This window comes from Pogona vitticeps, chromosome 3 (genome assembly GCF_051106095.1).
Source record: "Pogona vitticeps strain Pit_001003342236 chromosome 3, PviZW2.1, whole genome shotgun sequence".
Classification (NCBI taxonomy): domain Eukaryota; kingdom Metazoa; phylum Chordata; class Lepidosauria; order Squamata; family Agamidae; genus Pogona; species Pogona vitticeps.
Window position 1 is genome coordinate 41306784 of NC_135785.1, and position 17455 is coordinate 41324238.

Here is a 17455-nt window from a genome sequence, read left to right on the forward strand (position 1 = left end):
ACAGGATTTCAACCACTGTCTCAGTGCAGATGGTCAGAAGTAGATAAACTTCCATCTTAGATTCATTGTTTGAGCTTATTGCTTGTAATGGTGGAAAATTACCCCCAGTAACTTGCTTTTCAGCATTTTAAGTGAATGAGTAACATACATGACCATTTTGTCTATATAAATTATCTTTTTGGAAGCTGCCCAGAGGAGATGGGCAGGGTATAAGTTTAATCAATCAATCAATCCTAAGCACAATAGGTAATATGAGAGTTATCCTACCTTTCTGCTGTTCCCATGAAATTCTGCATTGCCCTTTGGCAACTAAATAATACTGAATTCCAATGGGGAACTCTACTTCTAGAAACACTGCTGAAATACTCCTGTGTGAACACACAGCCTCCTTCATGGATTGCTGCCTTGTCGTGGCGAAGGGGCTTGAGTAACTCAGAGAAGCTATGGGCTATGCCGTGCAGGGACACCCAAGACGGACAGGACATAGTGGAGAGTTCCGACTAAACGCAATCCACCTGGAGTAGGAAATGGCAAGCCACTCCAGTATCTTTGCCAAGAACGCCCCATGATCAGAAACAAAAGGCTAAAAGATATGACGCTGGAAGATGGGCCCCTCAGGTCGGAAGGCGTCCAACATGCTACTGAGGAAGAGTGGAGGACAAGTACAAGTAGCTCCAGAGCTAATGAAGTGGTTGGGCCAAAGCCGAAAGGACGCTCAGCTGTGGACGTGCCTGGAAGTGAAAGGAAAATCCAATGCTGCAAAGAAAAATACTGCATAGGAACCTGGAATGTAAGATCTATGAACGTTGGGAAGCTGGAGGTGGTCAAACAGGAGATGGCAAGAATAAACATCGACATCCTGGGCATCAGTGAACTAAAATGGACAGGAATGGGCGAATTCAGCTCAGATGATTATCATATCTACTATTGTGGGCAAGAATCCCGTAGAAGGAATGGAGTAGCCCTCATAGTCAACAAAAGAGTGGGAAAAGCTGTAATGGGATACAATCTCAAAAATGATAGAATGATGTCAATACGAATCCAAGGCAGACCATTCAACATCACAATAATCCAAGTTTATGCACCAACCAGCATTGCTGAGGAGACTGAAATTGAACAATTCTATGAAGATTTACAACACCTTCTAGAACTGACACCAAAGAAAGATGTTCTTCTCATTCTAGGGGACTGGAATGCTAAAGTAGGGAGCCAAGAGATAAAAGGAACAACAGGGAAGTTTGGCCTTGGAGTTCAGAACGAAGCAGGACAAAGGCTAATAGAGTTTTGTCAAGAGAATAAGCTGGTCATCACAAACACTCTTTTCCAACAACACAAGAGGCGACTCTATACATGGAAATCACCAGATGGGCAATATCGAAATCAGATTGATTATATTCTCTGCAGCCAAAGATGGAGAAGCTCTATACAGTCAGCAAAAACAAGACCTGGAGCTGACTGCGGTTCTGATCATCAGCTTCTCATAGCAAAATTCAAGCTTAGACTGAAGAGATTAGGAAAAACCACTGGGCCACTCAGGTATAATCTAAACCAAATCCCTTATGAATACACAGTGGAAGTAAAGAACAGATTTAAGGAACTAGATTTGGTGGACAGAGTGCCTGAAGAACTTTGGATAGAGGCTCGTAACATTGTCCAGGAGGCAGCAACGAAAACCATTCCAAAGAAAAGGAAATGCAAGAAAGCAAAGTGGCTGTCCAACGAGGCCTTAGAAATAGCAGAGAGGAGAAGGGAAGCAAAATGCAAGGGAGATAGGGAAAGTTACAGAAACTTGAATGCAGACTTCCAAAGAATAGCAAGGAGAGACAAGAGGGCCTTCTTAAATGAACAATGCAAAGAAATAGAGGAAGATAACAGAAAAGGAAAGACCAGAGATCTGTTCAGGAAAATTGGACATATTAGAGGAACATTTTGCGCAAAGATGAACATGATAAAAGACAAAAATGGGAGGGACCTAACAGAAGCAGAAGACGTCAAGAAGAGGTGGCAAGAATACACAGAGGAATTATATCAGAAAGATTTGGATATCCCGGACAACCTAGACAATGTAGTTGCTGACCTTGAGCCAGACATCCTGGAGAGCGAAGTCAAGTGGGCCTTAGAAAGCCTGGCTAACAACAAGGCCAGTGGAGGTGATGGCATTCCAGTTGAACTATTTAAAATCTTGAAAGATGATGCTGTTAAGGTGCTACATTCAATATGCCAGCAAGTTTGGAAAACTCAACAGTGGCCAGAGGATTGGAAAAGATCAGTCTACATCCCAATCCCAAAGAAAGGCAGTGCCAAAGAATGCTCCAACTACCGTACAATTGCACTCATTTCACACGCTAGCAAGGTTATGCTCAAAATCCTACAAGGTAGGCTTCAGCAGTATGTGGACCGAGAACTCCCAGAAGTACAAGCTGGATTCCGAAGAGGCAGAGGAACTCGAGACCAAATTGCTAACTTGCGCTGGATTATGGAGAAAGCCAGAGAGTTCCAGAAAAATATCTACTTCTGCTTCATTGACTATGCAAAAGCCTTTGACTGTGTGGACCACAGCAAACTATGGCAAGTTCTTAAAGAAATGGGAGTGCCGGACCACTTTATCTGTCTCCTGAGAAACCTATATGTGGGACAGGAAGCAACAGTTAGAACTGGTCATGGAACAACTGAGTGGTTCAAAATTGGGAAAGGAGTACGGCAAGGCTGTATATTGTCCCCCAGCTTATTTAACTTATATGCAGAATACATCATGCGGAAGGCTGGACTGGAAGAAACCCAAGCCGGAATTAAGATTGCCGGAAGAAATATCAACAACCTCCGATATGCAGATGATACCACTCTGATGGCAGAAAGTGAGGAGGAATTAAAGAACCTTGTACTGAGAGTGAAAGAGGAGAGTGCAAAAAACGGTCTGAAACTCAACATCAAAAAAACTAAGATCATGGCCACTGGTCCCATCACCTCCTGGGAAATAGAAGGGGAAGATATGGAGGCAGTGTCAAATTTTATCTTCCTGGGCTCCATGATCACTGCAGATGGAGACAGCAGCCCTGAAATTAAAAGGCGCCTTCTTCTTGGGAGGAAAGCGATGACAAATCTTGACAGCATCTTGAAAAGCAGAGACATCACCTTGCCAACAAAAGTCCGAATAGTCAAAGCTATGGTTTTTCCTGTCGTGATGTGTGGAAGTGAGAGCTGGACCATAAAGAAAGCAGACCGCCGAAGAATTGATGCCTTTGAATTGTGGTGCTGGAGGAGGCTCTTGAGAATCCCCTGGACTGCAAGGAGAACAAACCTATCAGTTCTAAAGGAAATCAACCCTGAATGCTCACTTGAAGGACAGATCCTGAAGCTGAGGCTCCAGTACTTTGGCCATCTCATGAGAAGAAAAGAGTCCTTGGAAAAAACCATGATGTTAGGAAGGTGTGATGGCAAGAGGAGAAGGGGACGACCGAGGATGAGATGGCTGGACAGTGTCTGCGAAGCAACCAACATGAACCTGACACAACTCCGGGAGGCAGTAGAAGACAGGAGGGCCTGGCGTGCTCTGGTCCATGGGGTCACAAAGAGTCGGACACGACTAAATGACTAAACACACGAACACACAGCAGACACGATCCTGTCTTTTTTTTATGTATGCACCAGCAAAAATGTGGTTACTGCAATAGCTAATTGACAAGGTGACTGGGCACATGACCAAAACCTTGTTAATTGGCTTCAATTAACTGCCCTGACTTTCACATTTTTACTTACCTGTTGGCTGAAAATTCAACAGGTTTTGGGCTAATGAAGCTCATTATTCACTTATCTAGATGTTTTCTAGTTTACAGAGAATCCTGAGTTAAAAGGGATTATGTAGAATAATCCACTGCTCAGTGTAGACTCTCCAGGACTAGAAATTCCCAGTTGATAGCTGCCCGGCCACTGTTTACAGATCTCTAGAAATGTATGACTCTTCTAGGTATTGCTTTTTTTTTTTTTTTTTTTTTTTGGAAAAGGGCTGTACAGTCGACACTAGTAGTGATGATTCTGATACGTTTTTCTACCTGTAGCCCATCATATTCACTCAAATGTGTGCAGTGTATTTTGACCTATTCTGACAGAAAGGGCATTCCATAAACTTTTAGACTTATTTCTTTTTTTTTCTTTTTTTTTTCTTTTTGTTAAGGCGGAATCTCCAATGGAAGCTCAAAATTGTGATGCCTTCTCTGTATCTAGTGATGTACTTGATATTTTACTTCAAGAAGATGCCAGTTCAGGCACTGGTTCTGCTTCATCAAGAAGTGGTGCTTCAGCAACTGCAGAATCTTTAGGATCTGGTTCAAATGGATGTAATATGTCAAGAACAGGTAACAATTATATCTGCAATTGGTAATCTGCAGATGTATTTTAAAAGTAATATCTGGTCTCCATTATTTAAAACATACTTTTTTATTCCAAAAGGAAGTAGCGAGACAAGTCATAGCAGCAAATATTTTGGGAGCATTGATTCCTCAGAAAACAATCATAAAACAAAAGGTCCTGAAATGGAAGAAAGTGAACAGTTCATTAAATATGTCCTCCAGGATCCTATTTGGCTGCTGATGGCAAATACAGATGATGCTGTTATGATGACTTACCAAATACCACCACGGTAATCCATTTTTTGAAAAAAGCTGTCTAAATTCTGAAGTCAGTGTGAATTGCCATTTCAAACAATTATCGGCTCAGATCATCTTACGTACTTAGACTGGCATAGCACAAATTGTGTTTTGGAGTTGCCCCAAGTTCAGAAATCAAAATAGGCATCAGTTACATAGTGAGTTGTATGTGTCAGTGTGCCACGGATAATGTTTACAGAGATTTCTTAACTTAGTGCTATTCACCTCAAAAAGTTTTATTTTGTTTGATTGATTGATTTGCATGCTGCCTTTCTCTTGGTGATGGCAGTTTTGCTATTTGCATAGCTATGCAAGAGAATTTTGGCTATATTATATTATATTACAAATAGAAATATACTCAGTTCTTCTAAACTTTATTGCTCCTTTTTTCATTGAAAATGTTTTTAAAACTGAATTGTGCACCTCAGACATTAAAAAGATTTTAAATACATTACCAAACCTGAATGGTCACATTGCTCAGCAGTTAATGCAGGAATTCTCCAGTGATCAGACTACAACTACAAGATTATAACCTAGTTATGGGCCAACAATTTTTGCCAGCCAGAGCCTGGAGAGGAAAACAGTGCATTCATAGAACTCCTGTGGTTTGCCAGTAGTACAAATAGCATCATATTTATTCTTGTGGTCCCTAGGCAAGCTACATGCACATAGTATGAAAATATGCTGATCAGCAGAATTTAATTTGCGCTACTGGTATAACAAGGTTGGATGATGACAGACATAACAGCTAGAGTCCTTGCTAGAATGGTGAGGAAGTCTTTTGGAGTCTTGAAATGGGGCAGGAACCTTTAAAAGTGAAACATTGCCACCAGCAGGATTGGCACTTCAGCAGAAAGTTCTTTCCTGAAAGTTATCAAATAATATTTAGATGGACCTGCCGCTGGTAATGATTATCACTTTCCCATGTCAACTTAGCAGCATCAATGGTGCTGCTGTTTCAGTATAGATAAGATAGCATTGCTCCCGTGATAAGAGGTAGTGTCCCCCTACACTCTTACAAGCAGCTTGTTTTTTGGTGATAACCTCATTTGCAGAACGTTGTTCTTAAGCAAGCATCAGTACAAAACCCTCATTGATGTTAATCACTTCAGTGATTGAGAAATAAATGCAAGAACACAAGTGAACAAAATCTTGTTGCTGGTGTAGTCTAAATGGTGTACGTTTGCAGAGAACTGCTGAAAGTTCCAAGGTCAATGCAGACACTATTCGTTGTACACTAAGTTGCATAAACTGGTACACCAAACATAATGGCTACACTGATTTCATAATTTGCAGGAAAAGTTATGCAATTTATTTTACTCTGGCAATAGGATTTTGGCCACTCTACTGAACTAAATTTTTGTCACATTTTGCATGCAACTGTTTATGAACTCTCCATGTTTGGCTCTCTGAAGAATTAAAGTGAATTGTTTATATGTTTTACTTTAGAAATGTAGATGCTGTTTTAAAAGAGGACAGATTGAAACTGAAACAAATGCAGAAGTCCCAACCTAAGTTTACTGAGGATCAAAAAAGAGAGTTGCTTGATGTTCATCCTTGGATTCAGAAAGGTGGACTTCCTGAGGCCATAGATAACGCTGTATGTCCCAACTATTATTTTTCTTTGAATATACCAGTGAATATTTCCTTGCTGTTCATGGTTTAAAAATGACTTTTGTGATTATATTATGCTAGAGGGATTCAAGAGAAACTTAGGCAACCACTGGCAGATATCTTTGATTTGTATCCCTGCATCAAACAGGAGGTTGGATATGATGCCCTTATAGACCCCTTTCAACTTCACTATTCTATGATTCTATGATATTGTTACAGTTAGAGGAGGAGATGGACATATTTAGTGAGAGGGGTGATTTTATCTTGCTAGGATCCATTGTAGGCCACACATACTTCACCACTGAATTTTGTTGGCAGTTTTAAGAGTGGTGAGAGTCCTACAAAGCAGCCTGGGCAGGATGCATGTAATCTTTAATATGGTGTATCTTCTTCTGAGATACACCATATTAAAACATCACACTGTGTACTATGTTTACAATGCAGTCGAATCAACTTCCCAGTACAGTAAGTGACACTCACTTAACTAAATATGTGTTGAATTACAGCCTTACTAAATGAAATACCTGCATATCCCCTTCATAAATAGGCAATTGGAAATGCATGCAATTGAGTAATTTCAGGAAGACATAAAACTACAAGATCCCACTTAATAGGCACTATGATTTTTTTCTTTTTCTTTTAAGGTGTGTATTTATTGTGAAGAAAATATCAGTAACAAATTTTATGCACAAGATGAAGAAGAAATCCATGAAATGGAATTTAGTGAAATGAGTGAAGCCTGCGTGGAGAATAGTTTGTCTACATTGAACCAAATTATCAATGAAAATTTCTAATTCATGGAGATCAATTTCATTAATATCTGCTCTTAACTTGCAGTTAGATCTTAAAGGTTTTCATGCTTGTTTCTTGTGAAATGAATCTCAATAATATCAACCAAATGCATTTTTTGTTCTAGAAAAAGGTCATTTGTGATTAATCTGTTTGAATGGGCCATTCCTTCTGGCAGCTGTCACCGAAGATGTATATATTCAATGTTTTTAAAAACCATCAGTTTCTGAAATGCATACAGTACCTTTAAGATACAGAGAATATCATCAAAGCATGATTGGATATGGTAAAGAATTTGCAAAATACTATGCCATCTGTGGATTTCTTTCCAAATACCATGTTCAGTAGTACATAATTTACTTCTTTATTTTTTAGTTGGAAGTAATCTTTAATGAATGATTGTATAATCCTACACATTACACAATAGTTTCACTTATTAAACAAACCTGACTTTATCTGTTACTTGGAGGTATTCTGATTTACTAATGTTAAAAGAAATTACAGTATTTCCAATTTTCTACAGTGTGAAAATATCTGTTCACTTTGTTTAAAAAATACATGCATTAAAAAAATCTCACACTTTTTGCCACTGGAAAGTAACCATGCTATGTTTTTCAGTAGCTTATGGTTCTAAACACATAAATTATCCATGAATTTTTATCTCAGTTAAACAAGGGAGTTGAACTCTGAAGAAGATAATGCTCATCATGATGAGATCACATTGCAATTTAAAAATACCTTATTTTTCATGGTCAGATGAATTAAGATTATTTTACCAGCTGAATAACAACCAATTTTCACTCCACTGGTTCTTTGATTGCTTTGTCTATAGCTTACTAATACATGATAAGTGAGCATTTTATTTATAAGATGAGGCCTACTTTTATTTATTAATTTTTTAATTTTATTTTTAAAAAGTTAGTAGTGTGAAGAAAGGTAAAATGCATTGAGGAGGCCAAATGTATTTGAAGCCTTAATTTACTTCCAACATCTATCTACCTTATATTTACCATTAGAAACGTTTGAAGATTTTCTTTACTTTTGTCTAAAATGTTAATTTCTGAGTTAGTTGGAAAATTGATGTAGCAGTGTAGTAAAGAAAACGTTTATAGCTCAGTAGTTTAGAAGATGATTTTAGGAGTTAGCTACTGCTTCAGAAATAACTCTTATCTAACTAGATATAAATTTAAGTATCGCCGTTTCACACAACTATCTTATACTTTGCTATGCTAAGAATGTGGCACAAGAACTGTTGTGCAAAGTTTGTGCAGTTATCCATTGAGACAAAGAATCCAGACTAAGCTTATGAAAGAGCAGCTGAATTAGGACAAACAGCAAAGCAAGAAAAGCCAAAGATAAGGATATACTCTTGTTTTCCTGAACGTTTCTTGCTTGTTTGTAGCCAGCTTGGAATCTGAATCTACATCTCATGATCAGTTAGTTAAAACAGCAGTTTGTCCAGAACAAAACCTGTATTCTTTTCAAGTTAATCCTGTGAATGTTTTTTGTTATCTTTTAATTTGTGCTATAGAAGGATAAATAACATTTCAGTGCACACTTCTACACCCTTCTCTCAGATCACTTGATGCCACTTGATACCATTTAGAAGTAGTACACTTGTATTCATGTAAGTTTGGATCCCGATACAGCTTTTTCCTAGGTGCATTTTGAGTCGTTAATTAAATAAATATTTGTATATAAGTAATACTACTGGCACACCATCATATTGTGCATACTGTATACTGTTATGCTTAGAACTATTTTAAATCTTGCACAGTCAGTTTGAGAAGTGATGTTTTATTCATTTGATAACATAAATCCTGATTCTACACCTATACACAGACTTTATATATTGTATTTAAATCACACGAAGCATTCTCAGTGCTAAGAAATAAAGGCCATAATCTAGAATGTCATACAATTTGTTCCAGAATCAGCAGGGATTTGTTTTTGTTTGTTTTAGCAGCTTTCATCTCGTTCGATAACAAAATATTTTGAAAACTCATGAAAGCATCAAAATCAATTTTATTAGATAGCATGCAAAGTTAATATTTTGTATTATTTTAAAAGACAGAAATCTCACGAATAGTTTGCTGGATTGCAACAAGAGTGGTTGAGTACTTTGAATAGGGCCTTATGAGTTTTAAAATTTTGATAGACATCTCTACCATATGTAGAGTGTCACAGTTTAGAGATACAATATTGGGTGTCTTAATGTTGACATACTTTAATGTGTTTATCTCCCCCCCCCTTTTTTTTTTTTAAATGTTCATATGACTTTGTAAAATTGCAGGTCTCTGTTTTGGAGAAGATACTAAAATCAACTTTCTCCAAACTTGTTTTACACCGTTTTAGCTTAAAGATACATAGCCAGTATGAAAGAACTTTGTTGATAATGTGGCTCTCCCAATTGCAAGCAATGTTTTCTGTATACTGTGCAATATATTGTTTTTATCACAGTTTTTATTACATGCTTTTTAGAAAATCAGTAAATAAAGCAAAATTTTTTTAGATGTTCTCCTATATTTATTATATCTGAATTATATGCATATATTTTTTCCACAGTGATTGCAGTGCATAAAAGAAAGGGTCTTGGGGTCTGTGGTCCTAAGAGCCCCATGTGGCAACATGAGCCAAAGCAGACTGAAACAGGGATCTGGATTTTCCCTCTCCCTCAGTACCTCCCCAGTCTGCACGGATTGGAGTGGGGAATGTTAAGCCCCTGTTTCCTGCACATCAAGATTATAACTTCAAAGAGTCACTTCTTTTAATATAACTCACAGGATTCCACATTCAGTATGGCTTTGTTGGCTGGGGAATTAAAATAATCAGTGGATTGGACTGAGGAGCTATCCAGACTTAGCAAAATAGTGAAAAATGGGCAGAAGTGCCCTTTAAACATTTCTGGTCTCTAGGTGTCACTGTTCATACACAATTGAATACGACTTCCTGATTTGGAATTTTGCTGTGCTTTGTTCTCTATATCCAGTAGAGCTATAGCCAGTCCTATACCCAGGTCATGGGGGTAGGATTGCAGTTTTATGCGTCTTCTAATCACAGCCTTCCTCTTATGGTGCAGAGTATCTCAAGAAGTATTATTTTACTAGAAAAAAACTTTTACAGAAAAATAAAAATATTTGGAGAAAATATATATTATATATGTAACTCATGAATAAACAAACTTCGTTGCTGTGTGCCATCAAGTTGTCTCCAAGTTGGCTTAGGCATCTGGCTGCGGAGCCAGAGGTTCGGAGTTTGATTCCACGTTGTGCCTCCCTGACGGAGAGGGGTTGGACTTGAAGAGCCATAGAGTCCCTTCCTGCTGTGCATTTCCAAGATTAAATTATTATTATAGTGATCCTATGAATGACAATCTCCAAAATGGCCTGTACTCAACAGCCCTGCTCAGCTATTGCAAACACAAGCTGTGGCTTCCTTTAGGGAGTCACTCCATCTCATATTTGGTCTTCGTCTTTTCCTGCTGCCTTCCACCTTTCCCAGCATTATTGTCCATCTCACGATGTGCCCAAAGTAGGACAGCCTCAGTTTCATCATTTTTTGTGTGCAGAGATCATTTAGGCTTCATTTGCTCTAGGATCCACTTGTGATCTTTCTGGCAGTCCAGAGTATCTGCAAAGCTCTTCTCCAGCACTGCATTTCAAACAAATCATTTTTTTCCTGTCAGTTTTCCTTGGTGGCCAGCTTTTACACCCATATACATAAGTAGTTAAGAGTACCACTACTTACATAGTGATCAGAATACAAAAGTGTGGATGCCCTTGGCTTTGGTCCCCAGTGACACATCTATATGCTTGATTATCTTTTCTAATTCTTTTTATTGCTGCCCTTCCAAGTCTTAGCCTTCTGCTGAGTGGCTGGACTCTTCATTTGGATTAATGCTTGAACCAAGGTATACAAAACCGTATACGATTTTAGTTTCTTAATTGTCAGTGTTAAAGTGTAGTTTTTCTGTAGTCATGATTTGTGTCTTCTTAATGTTCAACTGCAGTTCTGTGTTGGCACTTGTTTTTCCCTTTCACCAAAAGCAAGCCATTGCTGATTTCTGTCAATAAAGTGAAATCATCTGCATGTCTTCAATTACTGATGTTTCTTCCACAAATTTTCACTCCTTCCTCTGAATCTAGTCTGGCTTTCTGTATAATTTGTTCTGTGTACTGTTTGAACAGATAAGGGGATAAAATGAACTCTTATCTGACACCTTTGCCTATAGGAAACCATTCTGTCTCCATATTGTCCTAATGGAAGCTTCTTGTCCACAATACAGATCACACATCAGCATAATCAAGTGCTGAGGCACACTCATTTCTTTGAGAACAAACTAAACCAAACTATACATCAGAATAAGAACATGGTTGGATTTGTTTTTAAATAAACCTGCATTAGTTTCTACTAATAAGCAACTGTAATTTTATGCACACTTTCACAATGAATAAGTCCTAGTGATCACTGAAAGTGGTGCCTTGGTTCATGTACAGAGTGCAGAATTTTAAATGCATAAGAGCAAACTGGTCATTTTCATTATTTCATTTAGTCTTAGTGCAAATGTAAAAATTTTTAAACCAATAGGTTTAAAAGACAGTGTGTTCTATGCTAGGCATTACTTAAATTTCATTTGTTCCAGGAAACTGAATTTTGACTCCCAGGGATACACTTGGGAATAAGCATGTTTAAATGGCAGAGAGAAAAGAGTGATAATTATAAGGATGGAAGAAAGGCAAATCAAGGAAACAGTTTGGATGGGCTGAATAGCGAATATTTTTTTCAAAAATTCATGTAGCTGTTCCTTCTCTACAAAGCTCAGAATGGGTGGAGTAGGATAATGGCTTTATCAGGGGGGCTGAATAGTGCATTAGGTATCTGGTTGCAGGGTTGGGAGTAGAGTTGGGTTTGTTCTTCTCACAGGAGGCACGGATACAAATACGAATATGAGCACCACGGGTGCTGGGGATATCCATCCACCTCTCCCCTGGAGCTGGCCACTCAGTGGTTGACATGCGGTGTGCATAGCCATCGTCCATGTTGTTGCAAGAATCACAAGCAGCGTGGCCAGTGCTTCCCTGCCTCCCCACACAGCCAACCACTCTGATGAAGAGGCAGGATGAAGAATCTCCCCACTCAGCTATTGAACCATTGGCTGTGCAGGGAGGCAGAGAAGTGCCAAGTGGGCTGCTTCCATGACTTGCACAACAATCTGGACAATGGCCATGCACACTATGCAACAACCAGAGTGGACTGGCCAGCTTGGGGGATGGGGAGGGCTGGATCACCACAACACCTGTGGTGCCAATATTTGTATTTGTATCCCCAAGGATACAAATACAATTGCTTGACTGAGTTCTGTTCCTCACTGTGCCTCCTGTAAGTAAAGCAAGCCTGTGGGGCCTTGGGCCTGTACAGTCCCAGGGTGACCCCAGAAGAAGGGAATAGTAAACCACTTCTGAGTACTGCCTCTCAAAAAAACCCTGAAAAGGGTCACCATAAGTTGCATTGACTTGACAGAGCACAATTATTTTTATTAATTAAGAGTTTATCATAGTTACCAAAGTTCAGCTTAAAATTTTAGCATCAACTGAACTGTTCAAAATTTGTTCTTTGAACTTAAATGTAACTGAATTAAAATTTCTGGATACACCAATAGTTAACTAACTGTTAACCTTTTTCTCCTAACCTTCCCTTCTCTGGAAGAAAGTTGATGGGTATAAATGATACATGAATACAAAGCAGATGGCTTGATTTGAAAACATTCAGTTTTTTTCACTCTGGAACTAATGGCAGAAAGCAGGATAGCAAGACTAATCTGTGCTACAACTTGTGTTTCCATTGTAAATAAAATGAAGTTTAAGGGGAAAAAGCAGGTGTGTGTATGTGTAACATACCTTACAATAAGCCCCCCAGTATCATATAGTGAAGTGTTTGTGACATTTAAAAGCTTCTGTTCATTTCAGTAAGGTTTATGCAGAGGATTCAATTAGATTATGCCTTCTTTCTTTCTCTCACTCTCCTAAAAGGAAAATAAAAATCAGCATCCGAATGCTAAACAGATTTGCATTCATAAGCATTCTTGTTTACATGGGTCACCCAAATCATTCAGTGCTCTCTTTAAAAAATGGAGTGGCTGCAAGAAAAGAGATCCAGATTCCACTTTATTGTGTTTGTTTTTAAACGTGTAGCACTACAAACTGTTGGGAAAAGGCAGCATAAAGAGGATGCTGAGACTTTCCCAAAAGCAGCAGCTGGAGCTGTGCCTGTGGCGGTTGCCTTCTGAGACGGTTTTGTTCCATCTCTATTATCTTGCCCTGCGCTGCTCGCTGGTATTGTGTGCTGAAGGCCATATGTCCCATCTGCTCTGCACAGACATTCTATTGGCAGGAAGAGGGGCGACTCCTTCAGCCTGCATTTGCTTCCCCTCCCAGCCAGAAGCCCAGGCTTTACTCAAACTTCACCTCCCACTTAGCAGAAACAACACGGGCAGCAACAATGGGCCCTGTCTGATTTCCATTTTAGAAGTTGTAAATGTTGTAGTGTACTCAAGATGACCACCGTTAGTGCAAAGGGAAGAACACACAAGCACCTTCTACATGTAATAAAAGTCTTTAGCACCTGAAATCAGGAATGACATCGCACATAAATGAGCAGAGGCATTTCATTTCCAAGCCAAGATTGCCACAGGTCCAAGACAAAGTCAGTTCCTCCTACATTTTTAGAATGAATTTCTGTCCATTTGCTTCTCATCTGTTCTAAGCCTCTTGGGAATGCAGAAGACAAAAGTTCCAGAGGAATTCTGAAAAAAAAACTATCCAAATGTTGCCACAAACCTACTGCAGGCTATGTGCTGATTACTTCCTCAACTGAAGCCATGCAGCACACCAGCACACTTACACCAATCTACTTGTTTATTCATATTTATGTATTGAATAAGTCCTATTCATTTAGTTCAACTGACATAATCCCATGAGAATGTATGTAGAATTGCAGCCCCTGTTTTCTTGAGGTCAGTCTGCAGTTTAGTATAATAATAATAATAATAATAATAATAATAATAATAATAATAATAATAATAATAATAATAATAATAATAATAACAACAACAACAACAATAATAACAACAACAATAACAACAATAACAACAACAATAACAACAACAACAACAACAACAACAACAACAATAATAATAATAATAATAATACTAATAATAATAATAATAATAATAATAATAATAATAATAATAATAATAATAATAATAATAATAATAATAATAATAATAATAATAATAATAATAATAATAATAAAAAATATACTGTTGTGTCAGGGATGTTCATGGTCATTTGACATATTACAGAGTAAACCCAAATGTGCAAGCCAGACAGCCTTGTCTCTCTATATTTGTACAATACCTGTTTCTAAGAAAATTGTAATACTAAAGGAGGTGGGGGGAAGGTCACATAGCTCAGGGATGAAATACCAACTGCACTGGATGTAAAACATACTCTGTATCTCCAGGGAGCACTGGGAATGACTCATGTCTGAAAAATTACTCCCAGATAATGATGAATGAGATCGCTGGTTCCAAATCTTTGGTTATCCAGATGTTTTGGACCTCGAACTTCAGGTGCTCCATCCAGCATAATCAATAATGAGGCATTCTGGGAGTTGCAGTCCAAAAGGTCTAGAAGACCATAGGCTGAGAATCATTGAATTAGATGGGCCAGTGGTCTTGCTTGGTAGAAAGCAGCTTTTGTATTTTATGATTTTATTATCACAATTGTGTTTCAACTAGGGATCAGGAATGTACAGCCCTCCAGATGTTTGGTGGACTGTAACTCTAAGCAGTCTGACCCTGCGGAACCAATGTTGAGAAATGGAGCAGTTTGGAAGGCACCAGCCCTACTGAAGGCAAATTAGACACTATAAGGAGTATCCCATTGCCTATCATACCATAAGCTATTTGCATATTTCTGCATTGGTTGGAGTGTGGCTAAGTGAGTGTTTTGATTAGATGCAGGGTTTTTGTTTTTTTTTAAATCACAACTCTCTACATGTCTAACAAGGTACCAAAGTAGAAAATAATGAAGCAGTACATGAATTTTTCCATCTGAACAGTTGTACAAGATGAGTTTTTTGGGGGGGAGGGGGGACTTCCTGAAACAACAGTATGAAAACTTGCAGACTTGAATGCTGATCGTGCACCATGTAGGTAGGAGACAGAGCCGGCTGCCTCCTGGCGCCTAAGCTTGGGGTGTTTGTGCCGTTATCAGTTTTATCAGTGTATGAAATTAAATATGCTTGAGATCAGGTTAAGAAGAGAGAGTTCCAGATCTAGTCATGTACCTCTGGGCTTCCACGTAGATCCCCTGCCTTCCCAGGGCAGCCCCTCTGCTGTGAAAGACCGAGGGCACAATTTCCTTTCACATATATACACACAAAACATATGCTGCAGATGTCTGTGGGGATGGACCATTAATTCTTTTAAAACACTTCAATATCTATATTTGTTTCTGTGTCCACTTATTGGTTTCTTGCAACATAATGGTTACAAAGGTTAGCCCGCTCAGAGGTCTGCGGAGAGGCAATAATTTACATCCATACTCATGTGTAAATGTACTTCAGGTTGACATCCACTGTCTTGAACCCTAAAGGATCTGCTGCTTTTGTCACCTAATTCAGGCTGTGCAGAGGCTGTGAACTTTATGGTGTTAACTTTTACTCCATTAGGGTGACAGCAGCATATTTACAGGTAAAGGTCTTTGTTGGGTGCATTTGAGGTGATCAAAGGATCCAAATGCTCAGGAAGTCATTGAACAATCATGTTACGTGTAGCCTTTGAAGGGTTCTAGACTTGGGGGGACTCAGTAACACAGCCCAGACAGAGGTGGCCTGCAAAATGCAATATAAAACCAGCCATGCGTCTGAGGTTTGTCAGTCAGAGGCAGTCTATTACAACAGACACACTTAATTCAAAAACATGCCTTAAAATGGACAATAGGCTTCCCTAGAACTATTTATCATTTAATTTCCCTCCTAAAATTACCTTTTTTAAGTTACTGATGTTTTACTAAATTGCAGGAAAGACAGCCACTCCCACCATGGAAGAAAATAATTTTGGTCTTCCATATGGACTTTGTTGAAGCTTGCTGGTACGTCACATTCCCATATCGTTTAAGAAACAGCAGAACTTCCAACAGTAGGGTTATTTTTGAAATGCATGGGGTGAAATAATAACTAAACAAATAATTCCCTTCTTTTTATGTTATAATAGAAGCTATGGAATTTTCAAATTACTCTGAATTTTCAGGACTATGCCATTATTCTGTATGTATTTTGTTTTTTTGTTTGTTTGTTTTTTACAAAACGATTTGAGATGCAAAAAAGCAAACCAATGCCTCCAACCTTTTCTAAAATTGCTTTCTCTTTTTTTCGTACTGAAGCTCCATGGCTTTTTAACAACTATGGGATAGTTAGAGAGTATCATATAGGAATCTTTCTCTAGCTTTATTTTATTTATTTATTTATTTATTCGATTTTTACCCCGCCCCTCTAGACAATGTCTGCTCGGGGCGGCTTACATCAGCTTGGCTGAACCATTGACTAACTGTCTGCTAAACACACAGGGACTCTGCTGGGGGGAGGGGGCATAACAGCAGCTAGTGAGGACCCGCAAGCAAAGCACTGAGATGGAATAAAAGATACATGGGACGAGTTGTAGCCAGTCTGGAAAAGAAAAAAAAAATGAAGGCCCTCTTTCTGGCACATTTGGTAGCAACAGGAACATCTCAGAATGAGGTTATATAAAGGAGACAGAGCAGTGTGTCTCCAAGCAGGTTAGCCCTCTGAGTTGCTGAAAGACTGAACCTTACGAGGGCCATTTGACAGGCTTTCCCAATTCTTTACTTCCAGCGAATTGATTAGCTTGCTGAAGACTGAAGAGAGACTGACCTCACAAGCTGTTGCTGGAGGCAGAATCAGTAGCCCTGGATCTCCTGAGGAGGGAAAGTTGGGAAATTAGTTTTACCAAAATACTGGCTGGCAAATGTACTTCAAACAAGGGGATTCCATTGGTTTCCCATGCTTCTTTTCCTTTGAAAATTATTGTGCCTTCAAGTCATTTCTGACTCTTGATGACCCTTTTTTGTAGGGTTTCCATCCTTCCGAGGTCGGTAAAATGAGTACCCAGCTTGCTGGGGGGGCAATGTGTAGCCTTTATAATTAAAATTGTAAACCGCCCGGAGAGTGCTTGTAGCGCTATGGGGCGGTATATAAATCCAATAAATAAATAAATAAATATAAATAAATATTTCCTAAATATAGCCTATTCAGAAGTGGTTTATCATTCCCTTGTTCTGGGAACACTAGTACCATGCAGCCTGCTGAAGGATTCACAGGCTGCCAGC

General features: G+C 38.7%; 1 protein-coding gene and 1 long non-coding RNA gene across 10 annotated transcripts in view; one reads left to right on the forward strand and one right to left on the reverse strand.

Moving 5' to 3' along the window:
• PER2 (period circadian regulator 2) overlaps positions 1-9557 on the forward strand; it is a 65409-nt gene extending 55852 nt beyond the window's left edge. For all 9 annotated transcript variants that reach the window (XM_020793175.3, XM_020793177.3, XM_078389231.1 and 6 more), the window contains 4 exons: positions 4172-4352; positions 4447-4636; positions 6093-6243; positions 6902-9557. In XM_020793175.3, the coding sequence (XP_020648834.3) occupies positions 4172-4352; positions 4447-4636; positions 6093-6243; positions 6902-7051 (672 nt within the window). In that variant the 3' untranslated portion in view covers positions 7052-9557. The remainder of the gene's footprint in view (positions 1-4171; positions 4353-4446; positions 4637-6092; positions 6244-6901) is intronic.
• On the reverse strand, positions 7410-17200 carry LOC144587840 (uncharacterized). Its single transcript, XR_013543016.1, has 2 exons — positions 17001-17200; positions 7410-13848 (listed from the first exon to the last, which is right to left on the reverse strand). It is a non-coding gene; the product is annotated as an uncharacterized LOC144587840 (long non-coding RNA).
• Between the last annotated feature and the right edge of the window lie 255 nt (positions 17201-17455).